Source organism: Pecten maximus, chromosome 7 (genome assembly GCF_902652985.1).
Source record: "Pecten maximus chromosome 7, xPecMax1.1, whole genome shotgun sequence".
Classification (NCBI taxonomy): Eukaryota; Metazoa; Mollusca; class Bivalvia; order Pectinida; family Pectinidae; genus Pecten; species Pecten maximus.
The window spans coordinates 7183949-7200174 of NC_047021.1; the positions used below are offsets into that span (position 1 = coordinate 7183949).

At 39.1% G+C, this 16226-nt stretch overlaps 1 protein-coding gene across 2 annotated transcripts in view; it reads left to right on the plus strand.

Moving 5' to 3' along the window:
• LOC117331466 overlaps nucleotides 1-14295 on the plus strand; it is a 50560-nt gene extending 36265 nt beyond the window's left edge. The window contains exons 11-15 of one of the 2 annotated variants that reach the window (XR_004533556.1): nucleotides 5796-5939; nucleotides 6387-6470; nucleotides 8774-8896; nucleotides 12268-13867; nucleotides 13964-14295. Coding sequence is in view for 1 of the 2 variants with exons in the window: in XM_033890194.1 (XP_033746085.1) it covers nucleotides 5796-5939; nucleotides 6387-6470; nucleotides 8774-8896; nucleotides 12268-12447 (531 nt within the window). In the remaining variant the exon portion in view is untranslated. Of the gene's footprint in view, nucleotides 1-5795; nucleotides 5940-6386; nucleotides 6471-8773; nucleotides 8897-12267 lie in introns of both variants that reach the window. The other variant, XM_033890194.1, reaches the window with a different exon arrangement.
• Nucleotides 14296-16226: the final 1931 nt, after the last annotated feature.

Sequence of the window (16226 nt, forward strand, 5' to 3'; positions counted from 1 at the left end):
TAGTTCTACTGTCCATGAGATACCAGGTAGTTCTACTGTCCATGAGATACCTGGTAGTTCTACTGTCCATGAGATACCTGGTAGTTATACTGTCCATGAGATACCTGGTAGTTCTACTGTCTGTGAGATACCTGGTAGTTCTACTGTCCGTGAGATACCTGGTAGATCTACTGTCCATGAGATACCTGGTAGTTCTACTGTCTGTGAGATACCTGGTAGTTCTACTGTCCATGAGATACCTGGTAGTTCTACTGTCCATGAGATACCTGGTAGATCTACTGTCCATGAGATACCAGGTAGTTCTACTGTCCATGAGATACCTGGTAGTTCTACTGTCCATGAGATACCTGGTAGATCTACTGTCCATGAGATACCTGGTAGTTCTACTGTCCATGGGATACCTGGTAGTTATACTGTCCATGAGATACCTGGTAGTTCTACTGTCCATGAGATACCTGGTAGTTCTACTGTCCATGTGATACCTGGTAGTTCTACTGTCCATGAGATACCTGGTAGTTCTACTGTCCATGAGATACCTGGTAGATCTACTGTCCATGAGATACCTGGTAGATCTACTGTTCATGTGATACCTGGTAGTTCTACTGTCCATGTGATACCTGGTAGTTCTACTGTCCGTGAGATACCTGGTAGATCTACTGTCCATGAGATACCTGGTAGTTCTACTGTCCATGTGATACCTGGTAGTTCTACTGTCCGTGAGATACCTGGTAGTTCTACTGTCCGTGAGATACCTGGTAGATCTACTGTCCATGAGATACCTGGTAGTTCTACTGTCCATGTGATACCTGGTAGTTCTACTGTCCATGAGATACCTGGTAGTTCTACTGTCCATGAGATACCTGGTAGTTATACTGTCCATGAGATACCTGGTAGTTATACTGTCCATGAGATACCTGGTAGTTCTACTGTCCATGAGATACCTGGTAGTTCTACTGTCCGTGAGATACCTGGTAGTTCTACTGTCTGTGAGATACCTGGTAGTTCTACTGTCCATGAGATACCTGGTAGTTCTACTGTCCGTGAGATACCTGGTAGTTATACTGTCCATGAGATACCTGGTAGTTCTACTGTCCGTGAGATACCTGGTAGTTCTACTGTCTGTGAGATACCTGGTAGTTCTACTGTCCATGAGATACCTGGTAGTTCTACTGTCCGTGAGATACCTGGTAGTTCTACTGTCCGTGAGATACCTGGTAGTTCTACTGTCCATGAGATACCAGGTAGTTCTACTGTCCATGAGATACCTGGTAGTTCTACTGTCTGTGAGATACCTGGTAGTTCTACTGTCTGTGAGATACCTGGTAGTTCTACTGTCCATGAGATACCTGGTAGATCTACTGTCCATGAGATACCTGGTAGTTCTACTGTCTATGAGATACCTGGTAGATCTACTGTTCATGAGATACCTGGTAGTTCTACTGTCCGTGAGATACCTGGTAGTTCTACTGTCTGTGAGATACCTGGTAGTTCTACTGTCTATGAGATACCTGGTAGTTCTACTGTCCATGAGATACCTGGTAGTTCTACTGTCTGTGAGATACCTGGTAGTTCTACTGTCCATGAGATACCTGGTAGTTCTACTGTCCATGAGATACCTGGTAGTTCTACTGTCCATGAGATACCTGGTAGTTCTACTGTCCTGTGAGATACCTGGTAGTTCTACTGTCCATGAGATACCTGGTAGTTCTACTGTTCATGAGATACCTGGTAGTTCTACTGTCTGTGAGATACCTGGTAGTTCTACTGTCTGTGAGATACCTGGTAGTTCTACTGTCCATGAGATACCTGGTAGTTCTACTGTCTGTGAGATACCTGGTAGTTCTACTGTCCATGAGATACCTGGTAGTTCTACTGTCCATGAGATACCTGGTAGTTCTACTGTCCATGGGATACCTGGTAGTTCTACTGTCCATGTGATACCTGGTAGTTCTACTGTCTGTGAGATACCTGGTAGTTCTACTGTCCATGGGATACCTGGTAGATCTACTGTCCATGAGATACCAGGTAGTTCTACTGTCTGTGAGATACCTGGTAGTTCTACTGTCCATGAGATACCTGGTAGTTCTACTGTCCATGGGATACCTGGTAGATCTACTGTCCATGTGATACCTGGTAGTTCTACTGTCCGTGAGATACCTGGTAGTTCTACTGTCCATGAGATACCTGGTAGATCTACTGTTCATGAGATACCTGGTAGTTCTACTGTCTGTGAGATACCTGGTAGTTCTACTGTCCATGTGATACCTGGTAGTTCTACTGTCTGTGAGATACCAGGTAGATCTACTGTCCATGAGATACCTGGTAGTTCTACTGTCCATGGGATACCTGGTAGTTCTACTGTCCATGGGATACATGGTAGATCTACTGTCCATGTGATACCTGGTAGTTCTACTGTCTGTGAGATACCTGGTAGTTCTACTGTCCATGAGATACCTGGTAGTTCTACTGTCCATGAGATACCTGGTAGTTCTACTGTCCATGAGATACCTGGTAGTTATACTGTCCATGAGATACCTGGTAGTTCTACTGTCTGTGAGATACCTGGTAGTTATACTGTCCATGAGATACCTGGTAGTTCTACTGTCTGTGAGATACCTGGTAGTTCTACTGTCCATGAGATACCTGGTAGTTCTACTGTCCATGAGATACCTGGTAGTTCTACTGTCTGTGAGATACCTGGTAGTTCTACTGTCTGTGAGATACCTGGTAGTTCTACTGTCTGTGAGATACCTGGTAGTTCTACTGTCTGTGAGATACCTGGTAGTTCTACTGTCCATGAGATACCTGGTAGTTCTACTGTCCGTGAGATACCTGGTAGTTCTACTGTCCATGAGATACCAGGTAGTTCTACTGTCCATGAGATACCTGGTAGTTCTACTGTCCATGAGATACCTGGTAGTTCTACTGTCCATGAGATACCTGGTAGATCTACTGTCCATGTGATACCTGGTAGATCTACTGTCCATGAGATACCTGGTAGTTATACTGTCCATGAGATACCTGGTAGATCTACTGTTCATGAGATACCTGGTAGTTCTACTGTCCATGAGATACCTGGTAGTTCTACTGTCCGTGAGATACCTGGTAGTTCTACTGTCTGTGAGATACCAGGTAGTTCTACTGTCCATGAGATACCTGGTAGTTCTACTGTCCATGAGATACCTGGTAGTTCTACTGTCCATGAGATACCTGGTAGTTCTACTGTCTGTGAGATACCTGGTAGTTCTACTATCTGTGAGATACCTGGTAGTTCTACTGTCCATGAGATACCTGGTAGTTCTACTGTCCATATGATACCTGGTAGATCTACTGTCCATGAGATACCTGGTAGTTCTACTGTCTGTGAGATACCTGGTAGTTCTACTGTCTGTGAGATACCTGGTAGTTCTACTGTCCATATGATACCTGGTAGTTCTACTGTCTGTGAGATACCTGGTAGTTCTACTGTCTGTGAGATACCTGGTAGTTCTACTGTCCATGAGATACCTGGTAGTTCTACTGTCCATGAGATACCTGGTAGATCTACTGTCCATGAGATACCTGGTAGTTCTACTGTCCATGTGATACCTGGTAGTTCTACTGTCCATGAGATACCTGGTAGTTCTACTGTCCATGAGATACCTGGTAGTTCTACTGTCCATGAGATACCTGGTAGTTCTACTGTCTGTGAGATACCAGGTAGTTCTACTGTCCATGTGATACCTGGTAGTTCTACTGTCCATGAGATACCTGGTAGTTCTACTGTCCATGAGATACCTGGTAGTTCTACTGTCCATGAGATACCTGGTAGTTCTACTGTCCGTGAGATACCTGGTAGTTCTACTGTCCGTGAGATACCTGGTAGATCTACTGTCCATGAGATACCTGGTAGTTCTACTGTCCATGAGATACCTGGTAGTTATACTGTCCATGAGATACCTGGTAGTTCTACTGTCCGTGAGATACCTGGTAGTTCTACTGTCCATGAGATACCTGATAGTTATACTGTCCATGAGATACCTGGTAGTTCTACTGTCCATGAGATACCTGGTAGTTCTACTGTCCATGTGATACCAGGTAGTTCTACTGTCTGTGGGATACCTGGTAGTTCTACTGTCTGTGAGATACCTGGTAGTTCTACTGTCCATGAGATACCTGGTAGTTCTACTGTCCATGAGATACCAGGTAGTTCTACTGTCTGTGAGATACCTGGTAGTTATACTGTCCATGAGATACCTGGTAGTTCTACTGTCTGTGAGATACCTGGTAGATCTACTGTCCATGAGATACCTGGTAGTTCTACTGTCCATGAGATACCTGATAGTTATACTGTCCGTGAGATACCTGGTAGTTCTACTGTCCATGAGATACCTGGTAGTTCTACTGTCCATGTGATACCAGGTAGTTCTACTGTCCATGAGATACCTGGTAGTTCTACTGTCTGTGAGATACCAGGTAGTTCTTCTGTCCATGAGATACCTGGTAGTTCTACTGTCCGTGATATACCTGGTAGTTCTACTGTCCATGTGATACCTGGTAGTTCTACTGTCCATGAGATACCTGGTAGTTCTACTGTCTGTGAGATACCAGGTAGTTCTTCTGTCCATGAGATACCTGGTAGTTCTACTGTCCATGAGATACCTGGTAGTTCTACTGTCCATGAGATACCTGGTAGTTCTACTGTCTGTGAGATACCAGGTAGTTCTTCTGTCCATGAGATACCTGGTAGTTCTACTGTCCGTGATATACCTGGTAGTGCTACTGTCCATGAGATACCTGGTAGTTCTACTGTCTGTGAGATACCTGGTAGTTATACTGTCTGTGAGATACCTGGTAGTTCTACTGTCCGTGAGATACCTGGTAGTTCTACTGTCCATGAGATACCTGGTAGTTCTACTGTCTGTGAGATACCTGGTAGATCTACTGTCCATGAGATACCAGGTAGTTCTACTGTCTGTGAGATACCTGGTAGTTATACTGTCCGTGAGATACCTGGTAGATCTACTGTCCATGAGATACCTGGTAGTTCTACTGTCCATGTGATACCTGGTAGATCTACTGTCCATGAGATACCTGGTAGATCTACTGTCCATGAGATACCTGGTAGTTCTACTGTCCGTGAGATACCTGGTAGTTCTACTGTCCATGGGATACCTGGTCGTTCTACTGTCCATGAGATACCTGGTAGTTCTACTGTCCGTGAGATACCTGGTAGTTCTACTGTCCATGGGATACCTGGTCGTTCTACTGTCCATGAGATACCTGGTAGTTCTACTGTCCATGAGATACCTGGTAGTTCTACTGTCCATGGGATACCTGGTCGTTCTACTGTCCATGAGATACCTGGTAGTTCTACTGTCCGTGAGATACCTGGTAGTTCTACTGTCCATGAGATACCTGGTAGTTCTACTGTCTGTGAGATACCAGGTAGTTCTACTGTCCATGTGATACCTGGTAGTTCTACTGTCCATGAGATACCTGGTAGTTCTACTGTCCATGAGATACCTGGTAGTTCTACTGTCCATGTGATACCTGGTAGTTCTACTGTCCATGAGATACCAGGTAGTTCTACTGTCCATGAGATACCTGGTAGTTCTACTGTCCATGAGATACCTGGTAGTTATACTGTCCATGAGATACCTGGTTGATCTGTTGACCATGAGATATGAAATGTATACAACCTGATTGATTTACTGTTTATGAGATACTTAATAACTCTTAGGTGGATTGCTATTAAGAATCATTCCGGTTTATAACTTGGTCAGATAATAATAATAAGAGAACATTCTTTTCAGACAATGGCGCTTGAGAACCACATAAAGTATGCATTTCCTATTAAAATGTACAAGAAGAGTGTGGAGCACAGACACAGATGGAAAAGGATATTTCATGTAGAAAGTGTTGAAGCCAGAGCTAAATCCTATGCACTAAAAGCCATGGTAAGATTTATAAGCACTGTTCTTTTATGCTGATTAAATATCTTTGTCTGTGTAAACAAGATTTACACTAGTCCTTGATAAACTTAATTGTAACTGAAAACACATTGATAAACATCTGTATTGATAAAACCAATCATCTTATAGCATACCTTTCAACACTTTTTTGGAAAGACTCCCTCATTTTCACTCCAAGGTATTACTTTTTTATCCTGCATGCTTCTTATACACTGTACATTGCACACCCATTCTGAATTGAATTAGTTCATAGCATAGAACAGCTCAAATATTCATTACTTTGTCAAAGACAGCATTATATATGTAAGTAAGAGGATAATGTTAACTTTTAACTATGCATTTTCTTAGTAATTCAGATAAGAAAGCATGGTGGGTACAGATTGTTATAGTTTACAACAGTATCTGATGTACTACTTCTTAATTTTGTTTTAGAAAGGGAAGCTGATGAAAAACAGAGAAATTATGGACAAAGAAATATACGCTCAAGTTAAATCTTCCCTCATGTTCCACAGAGAGGTAATATAATTTACTGTAATCGAGTTAAATCTTCCCTCATGTTCCATAGAGAGGTAATCTTCCCTCGCATTCCTCAGAGAGGTAATATAATTTACTGTAATCAAGTTAAATTTTCCCTCATGTTCCACAGAGAGAGGGGTAATATAATTTTTACTGTAATCAAGTTAAATTTTCCCTCATGTTCCACAGAGGGGTAATATAATTTATTGTAATCAAGTTAAATTTTCCCTCGTGTTCCTCAGAGAGGTGATATAATTTACTGTTATCAGACTTGCCCTTGTGTTGTCCCAGATGTGTTACATATTGTTGATAGACTACCAGTATAGTTAAACAAACAGATGTACACATAAAATTAGCTGAATGATAATTCAAAACTGTTGATATAATATTGACCTCCATATTATGGCTAAAAGGTATCTTACTAAAATTCAAAACCATCTCTCTCATATCAGAATCAAAACGACAGAAAATCTTTTTAAGTTTTGAATGTTTCTCAAAAATTGTATCTTGAAATGCAGCATTAGTGACTTGAGAAAACGGAGAAATACATTTCTCTCATATCTCGCCATGTTGGATAGAGTTTGCCCATGTAAGATAGCTATGTAAGATAAATCTATCTTACATAGCATTTCACGCGCGCGGATTAATCTGCGTTCAAGGGGGACAACTCTCACAACGTCGTCTGCTTGTGTTCACATCCGACAGTCCTTATCGTCGGTGTCGGTTTTGAAACGTTGGACTTAACTATAAAAATACATACATTCTTAGATAAATATATATCATATCAGCAGTAAATCAATAGGGCTACACGGTTAAACGATTAGACATTTCATCTGAGCGAACATATAACTCCGTTACTGTAACAAACAGTTAGACTACGCCTACAGGCCTGTTGTAACAGTTACAGTACAATACAGACTTGCCTACCCGACAGATTTGTCATTTGTCATTAAAAACATGTAAACACACACAATCACCTGGCAATGACAGGAAGTAAAATAAAAGCCATACATAAAAAAAATATAAAAAAGAAAATGTCAAACGTCACAACCTATGAAATAGTTCCGTTTGCGTCAGCAGGGGGCCCTGGAATTTGTTTACTCTACGGTACTGTCAGTAACTGTACATGTTAGGCCTACTCAGTAACCTGTGTATTTGGAAGTTGGGAATTGGCTCTTAAATGAACGAACATTCGGTAAAAATGACACCCCTCGATGTTCATATAAAAAATATTTATTTCAATTGTAACTCAGAGTCTATATTTGTGTAGAGTAACCATGAAAACTAACTGCCATCCTAGCCTTTCAATATGATCATCGTTAGCCTATCGACTGACCTACCTTCGTCATTCCATCAAGACAACCGGTTAAACACATATAATCCTATGTCACAGAAAAGATCGAATACTCGTATAGAGTCACTGTTCGCTGGTTCACACACGAAGTTGCCAAAATCACAGTGAATTTAAAATTACCAGCCACGAAACATCGCCGCGTCATGGCGATCGAGATCGACATCACTCTCATTGAACTATGAATGGAATTCCAATGACAGTCGTGACGTCATGCAGTGACGTAGTATTTTATAAAAAAAAATTTGACTTGACATTTAAAAGTACAGTGTGTTCTGTGAAATGATTAAATATGTCGAGGTGCAAATCAAATTATATGTGAAGTTGGGAAACTCATTTCAGCGTTGGCTTTCAGTATTGTTGATAGAACTTCTTTTTCTCGGATGTTGACAATTTGATCACGGCCACGTAAAAGTCGGTCAAGTTACGGTAATTTTTATCGGCGAATTGTTCATTCGTTCATCACTTAACCACAAAATGAATGAAATTTGTGTGCAAACATAGTTTGCCAAAAATAGGGTATGATCTTTCAGAATATCATAAGTATATTTAGTAAAAACGTCAAATAAAGAAATTAAAAAATTGAAGAAAATGGATGGCTGAGGGACACTTTCGCCAGAAATTCGGTAATGATATGAGAGAAAAAGACTCTTTCATTATGTGTGTATGTAGGATAGGGATATTCCACCCTCGGGATCACAAAATGTGGTAAAACCCTCGGCAAGCCTCGGGTTTCACCACATTTTGTGACCCCTCGGGTGGAATGTCCCTATCCTACATATACACATATGAAAGAGTCTTATATTCTCTTGGTATTCCATATTGATGCTAAAGAATTTTTTGCATAGTTGGCACTTGTCCTTCTTCACTCAATATCAATTTTCCCTTTACACTGAGAGAGATTTGTGTTGACCTAAACCTTATACTGAATGATACAGGATTACTTTTACAGGTACATATGGTCCTGGAGAACATACTTGTCATGTTGTCTAATGCCACACACAAGTCGGGGATCAGGAGCCAGGTCAGCCTCATACTGGACAGACTCATCTTCAGTGCAGGCCGCCTGGACCAGGTGTGTACTCAATCATGTACATTGTATTGTCTAGATAGGCTGAAGAAATAAAAATGCGGGCATTATATACAGTATCACACAGTTTATCTTGATTTTATCTATATACAGTATCACACAGTTTATCTGGGTTTTATCTATATACAGTGTCACACAGTTTATCTGGATTTTATCTATATACAGTATCACACAGTTTATCTGGATTTGATCTATAAACAGTATCACACAGTTTATCTGGATTTGATCTATAAACAGTATCACACAGTTTATCTGGGTTTTATCTATATACAGTATCACAGTTTATCTGGATTTTATCTATATACAGTATCACACAGTTTATCTGGGTTTTATCTATATACAGTATCACAGTTTATCTGGATTTTATCTATATACAGTATCACAGTTTATCTGGATTTTATCTATATACAGTATCACACAGTTTATCTGGATTTTATCTATATACAGTATCACAGTTTATCTGGATTTTATCTATAAACAGTATCACAGTTTATCTGGATTTTATCTATATACAGTATCACACAGTTTATCTGGATTTTATCTATATACAGTATCACACAGTTTATCTTGATTTTATCTATATACAGTATCACACAGTTTATCTGGATTTTATCTATATACAGTGTCACACAGTTTAACTGGATTTTATCTATATACAGTATCACACAGTTTATCTGGATTTTTTCTATATACAGTATCACACAGTTTATCTGGATTTTATCTATATACAGTATCACACAGTTTATCTGGATTTGATCTATATACAGTATCACACAGTTTATCTGGATTTAATTTATATACAGTATCACAGTTTATCTGGATCTGATTTCCTTATACAAATGTATATCAATCGTTGACCCCAATTAAAAGATATACACTGTATGTACTATTGATATTACTTTAGGAGGTGTTTAAACATCATTAGTAGTTATCATTTGTCAGTACGGCGCCTGTCCGTCCCTTTATGAGTTTGTGAATGTCTGTCTATCTGTGAGACATCTCTTGAACCTATGGACAGGTATAATGAAATTCTACACCTCATTAGATGTTGGTGGTCATTGGTCAAGGTCAAAGGCTACACTTGACAACTTTCCAAAAAGCTATTACATGTAACATGATATTTCAAGAACCTCTGGACAGACTTATTTGATTGATGAGGGAAGTGGGGTACATGTATATCTTTGTGAGCCCCTGGACAGATTTATTGTATTGGTGAGGGAGGTGGGGTATATCTATGTGAGCCCCTGGACAGACATATTGTATTGGTGAGGGAGGTGGGGTATAACTATGTGAACCCTTGGACAGACATATTGTATTAGTGAGGGAGGTGGGGTGTATCTTTGTTAGCCCCTGGACAGATATATTGTATTAGTGAGGGAGGTGGGGTATATCTATGTGAGCCCCTGGACAGACATATTGTATTAGTGAGGGAGGTGGGGTATATCTATGTGAGCCCTTGGACAGACATATTGTATTAGTGAGGGAGGTGGGGTATAACTATGTGAGCCCCTGGACAGACATATTTTATTGGTGAGGGAGGTGTGGTATATCTATGTGAGCCCCTGGACAGACATATTGTATTAGTGAGGGAGGTGGGGTATAACTATGTGAGCCCCTGGACAGACATATTGTATTGGTGAGGGAGGTGGGGTATATCTTTGTGAACCCCTGGACAGACATATTGTATTAGTGAGGGAGGTGGGGTATATCTATGTGAGCCCCTGGACAGACATATTGTATTGGTGAGGGAGGTGGGGTATATCTATGTGAGCCCTTGGACAGACATATTGTATTGGTGAGGGAGGTGGGGTATAACTATGTGAACCCTTGGACAGACATATTGTATTGGTGAGGGAGGTGGGGTATAACTATGTGAGCCCCTATGACAGACATATTGTATTAGTGAGGGAGGTGGGGTATATCTATGTGAGCCCCTGGACAGACATATTGTATTGGTGAGGGAGGTGGGGTATAACTATGTGAGCCCCTGGACAGACATATTGTATTGGTGAGGGAGGTGGGGTATATCTTTGTGAACCCTTGGACAGACATATTTTATTGGTGAGGGAGGTGGGGTATATCTAAGTGAGCCCCTGGACAGACATATTGTATTAGTGAGGGAGGTGGGGTATATCTATGTGAGCCCTTGGACAGACATATTGTATTGGTGAGGGAGGTGGGGTATAACTATGTGAGCCCCTGGACAGACATATTGTATTAGTGAGGGAGGTGGGGTATATCTATGTGAGCCCCTGGACAGACATATTGTATTGGTGAGGGAGGTGGGGTATATCTATGTGAGCCCCTGGACAGACATATTGTATTGATGAGGGAGGTGGGGTATAACTATGTGAGGCCCTGGACAGACATATTGTATTGGTGAGGGAGGTGGGGTATAACTATGTGAGCCCCTGGACAGACATATTGTATTGGTGAGGGAGGTGGGGTATATCTATGTGAGCCCCTGGACAGACATATTGTATTAGTGAGGGGAGGTGGGGTATATCTATGTGAGCCCCTGGACAGACATATTGTATTGGTGAGGGAGGTGGGGTATAACTATGTGAGCCCCTGGACAGACATATTTCAATGGTGAGGGAAGTGGGGTATATCTTTGTGAGCCCCTGGACAGACATATTTCATTGGTGAGGGAGGTGTGGTATATCTATGTGAACCCTTGGACAGACATATTGTATTGGTGAGGGAGGTGGGGTATAACTATGTGAGCCCCTGAGCAAAAACATGTAGAGAAGCTTACACTAGTGTCAGTGTAATATGAATTTATTAAACAAGTTCCATGATTTGGGCAAGTGATATATCAAATTAATTAACAAGTTTGATAATTAATAACATGTGATATATCAAATTAATTAACAAGTTTGATAATTAATAACATGTGATATATCAAATTAATTAACAAGTTTGATAATTAATAACAAGTGATATATCAAATTAATTAACAAGTTTGATAATTAATAACAAGTGATATATCAAATTAATTAACAAGATAATTAATAACATGTGATATATCAAATTAATTAACAAGATAATTAATAACATCTGATATTGATATTAGTTTAAGATTCTGTTTATCACACAACCCATATAAAAAAAATGAGTGTAAACTCTTCAGTTTATTGCCCTATAAAACGAGAAAATGCTGACTTAGACGGTGCATTTTTCACTTTCTAGTCAATAATGTGGCATCAATTGTGTTCGTTTGGTAATGATGCCACGGTAATGTTACAATACCTCTGATATGGTTGTATTACATAATAGTACAGGCCCGTTATATGATAAGATGTTCATCATTCTAATAATTTCTGTCTGAAATGATTTTTTTTGTAATCCTTCAGATTTTTGACAGCACTCATTTGACAGAGAACCACTTGATGAGGATAAGTCGCCTTCAGACGTCCATCAGATGTAACTTGACAACGATGGCTTTATATGTCCCCTGGATACAACAACAGATCTCCAAGTCAAAACAAGCTGTTCTCAACAAACCCATCAACACATTTACAAGCTTCTATTGAAATTCAAAGGGTAAAGATGACCATAACAACCCCGTGCTGGGTCGTCTTTACCCTTTGACTACTCTACTTTACGGCGGGACTCTTGTATTCCTTGTGGAATCTGTCAGCTGGGTAACACAGAACCACCCTGAACTTTTTACATGGATGTTGGATCTCCCACATTCCTGTATATTCTATTGAAATTGTTTATGAAACTTTGTTAAAATGTTGTTGAAAGAGTGTAAAAGAATGACAAATTTAGCTAGTACCTACATCATACAGACATTACTGGCATTTTATAATTGTTTGAATGTAATGAATTACATTACCATTGCATGTAATTAACTCTACCTTCAGTTACACATTACATGTAATTACTTGGGAAAATGTAATGCATAACCATTACACAATGTACATATATAATTACCCCATGCCTGCCTACATGTTAAATACTGTCTCTGCCACTCACATGACAGCTAGATAATTTTGCTCATAGTTATTAATCAGAGGTTTGATTCTTGTCCTGGTTTTCAGTGGAAATGTTTTCACAATTGTCAGTTATCAGACATGATATAACAGTAAGTGGAGCTGTGTGGTGATACATTCTCATCACTACATGGTGTCTACTCACACTTCCTTTGTGATATCACCAACAAAAACAACTTTTATTCAACATGTGTTTGTCTTAGATTTCAAGTCAGTTTGAGAGAATGATTTCATAAATATGTTTAGGCCGCCATACGGAGACGGATTGAAAAAGTTGAAAAACTTATTTCTGAATCCAGTTTAGTTTGTATGTTATTGGTGTATCATGTTGTGTACCTGGGTATGTTGTATCATTAGAATTATTTACAGTTTGTATGTTATTGGTGTATCATGTTGTGTACCTGGGTATGTTGTATCATTAGAATTATTTACAGTTTGTATGTTATTGGTGTATCATGTTGTGTACCTGGGTATGTTGAATCATTAGAATTATTTACAGTTTGTATGTATACATAAGACTGGCCTTACAAATCACACATGGAATTCACAGCCTTACACATTACATTTCTGTTGTGAAAAAATCATATGCAACAATTAAAAAAAACAACTTAGATTATATAACTCTACTGTAGAGCTTATACATCAAATGTGACAGAAAGGATATCAACTTATCACTGTTATTGGCCTGGATGGAAGCACATAAGGGGCCGTACTGATGGAGGAAACTGGGGAACCCAGGATAGACCCCGGGGGTTAGGCCTGGATGGAAGCACATAAGGGGTCATACCGATGGAGGAAACTGGGGAACCCAGGACAAACCCCGGGGGTGAGGCAGGTGAATCAGAGTGTCCAATCATAGTTGCCTAGATGTGATAAGTTTATGTTCACATCAAGTAGTTTTAAAAGGTTGTTATTATTTCAATATCTGTTTTCTCTGCCAATGTTTATATTGTAGGTGAGATTATTTCAATATCTGTTTTCTCTGCCAATGTTTACATTGTAGGTGAGGTTATTTCAATATCTGTTTTCTCTGCCAATGTTTACATTGCAGGTGAGATTATTTCAATATCTGTTTTCTCTGCCAATGTTTACATTGTAGGTGAGGTTATTTCAATATCTGTTTTCTCTGCCAATGTTTACATTGTAGGTGAGGTTATTTCAATATCTGTTTTCTCTGCCAATGTTTACATTGTAGGTGAGGTTATTTCAATATCTGTTTTCTCTGCCAATGTTTACATTGCAGGTGAGATTATTTCAATATCTGTTTTCTCTGCCAAAAATTAATGTTTACATTGCAGATGAGATTATTTCAATATCTGTTTTCTCTGCCAATTTTAGTTTGATGTATTTCTGATGAGATTATGAATAGAATTATTGGATTGAGAAAAGGATCAGTCAACATTGGTGAAAGGTTGTTTACCTAAAACAATGTCATAATTTGATCAATTTACAACTATCAATATGTATACCTTTTATCAAATCTATAATTTATAGTTTTTGTGATGAATTCACGCATTTTGCGATGATATACAGTTTTTACATAATCTTAAGTGGTATTTTTCTTTTTCTTTTTAATACTGATATTGTGAATTTTATTTTTAGGTCATTTTCATGTTTTACATAATTATATAGGTTTATATACAACTTGTGATAAAACTTAACTGAATAAAGATATTTCTTCACATGAGGTTGTTTTTATAAGTGTTTTTGTTAAACCGTTGTTGAAGGTCAATGAAACAGAGTTTTACTATGTGTAGCACATATATTAGTTCAACCGACAAGACACTGTGAAACACATTCTTCAGATTGGTAAGGACTGTAATAGAGGTTACACGATTGGTTATTGGATATGGAATTTATTTCACTCTTGTAAGCTATATTTTTTTAAAGTTGAAAAAGACACGAGCTGTAGCAAGTGTCTTTTGTAACTTTAAAAAAATAACAAATAAGGTGTACAGGTGATGGCCCGGACCTGGTGATGTGACGTCATTCAATTATTGATGACGTCAATAACAATTGCAGCTCAGGTCAAAGTTCAAATTCTTGAACATCACTAGTGGAATATAACATACAATGTATATATATATCCAACAGTTGGCACATTTATACAATGGCTTGAGAGTGGGATAACACAGCATATTGTGGTAGAAATAGAGGTTACACAACGAGTGGTTGTTGGATATGGAATTTATTTCACACGAGTAAGTTATTTTTTAAAAGTTACAAAAGACACGAGCTTTATCGAGTGTTTTTTGCAACTTTTAAAAAATAACTTACGAGTGTGAAATAAATTCCATATCCAACAATTTCGAGTCGTGTGACCTGTTTCTACCACAATAATATCGGCTTGAATCAAAGTGTACCGGTGACGTCCGGGACCCGGTGATGTGACGTGATTAGATTATTGATGACGTCAATAACAATTGCAGCTTGGGTCAAAGTTCACCGTGTTAGCCAATCAAAATGCGTACAGAGTTTATACCATGTGTGGTATAAACAGATTGTTAATCAACAGCTGTAATGATTAACTGATGGTCTGAGAGTTGAATAACACAGAGTATTGTGGTAGAAAAAAAGGTTATCTAACACAAACAATAAAGTTATTGTTAGTAAAGCTGTGTTATCTTCTCCAGACTTGAACCAGTATAAGATGGTGATAATCGTTGACAGGTAAGTACAGCTTGTAGTGATAGTGTACAAGCAAAAAGGCATCACTTCCAAAGAAGACTACTCTAATGAGTGATACGGTTACCCAGATTGGCAGCCTAGTATCTCCTGTTGTAGCCAGCCTATTTATGAACCACTTAGAGAATGAAGCCATGGCCACACACCCTTTGTAGAATGAAAGCCTACGTTGTGTAAGCCATACTGTACATGGATGACATATTAGAAGTTGTGAAAAGGAGCCACAAAAGCATCAAACAGATCATATTGACACTACCATCAGTATCAATTTTACATGCAAGGAAGAAATAAATAGCACCATGCCCTTCCTTGATACTCGGCACTGTCAAAAATCATGGTGAATTCTAAAAAAAAATACACATACAGACCAATATCTCAACTGCCTATCCCACCACCCCTTACACCAGAAGTTGTGTGTCGTCTGTACACTACTAAACAGATCTGATACTATTGTAATCGACCGCTATCAAATCGTGGATATCCCAAGTGGGCCTTCGAGAAGGTAGGCCAACAACTGAAAGAAAGCAAGGGAAAGAGAGAAGGAACATCAAAGAAAAGAATCGCAGGAGAGGACAAGTGGTCATTTTATACATAAAGGGGTTTATTAAAACGTCAAAGCTAGAAAGCTT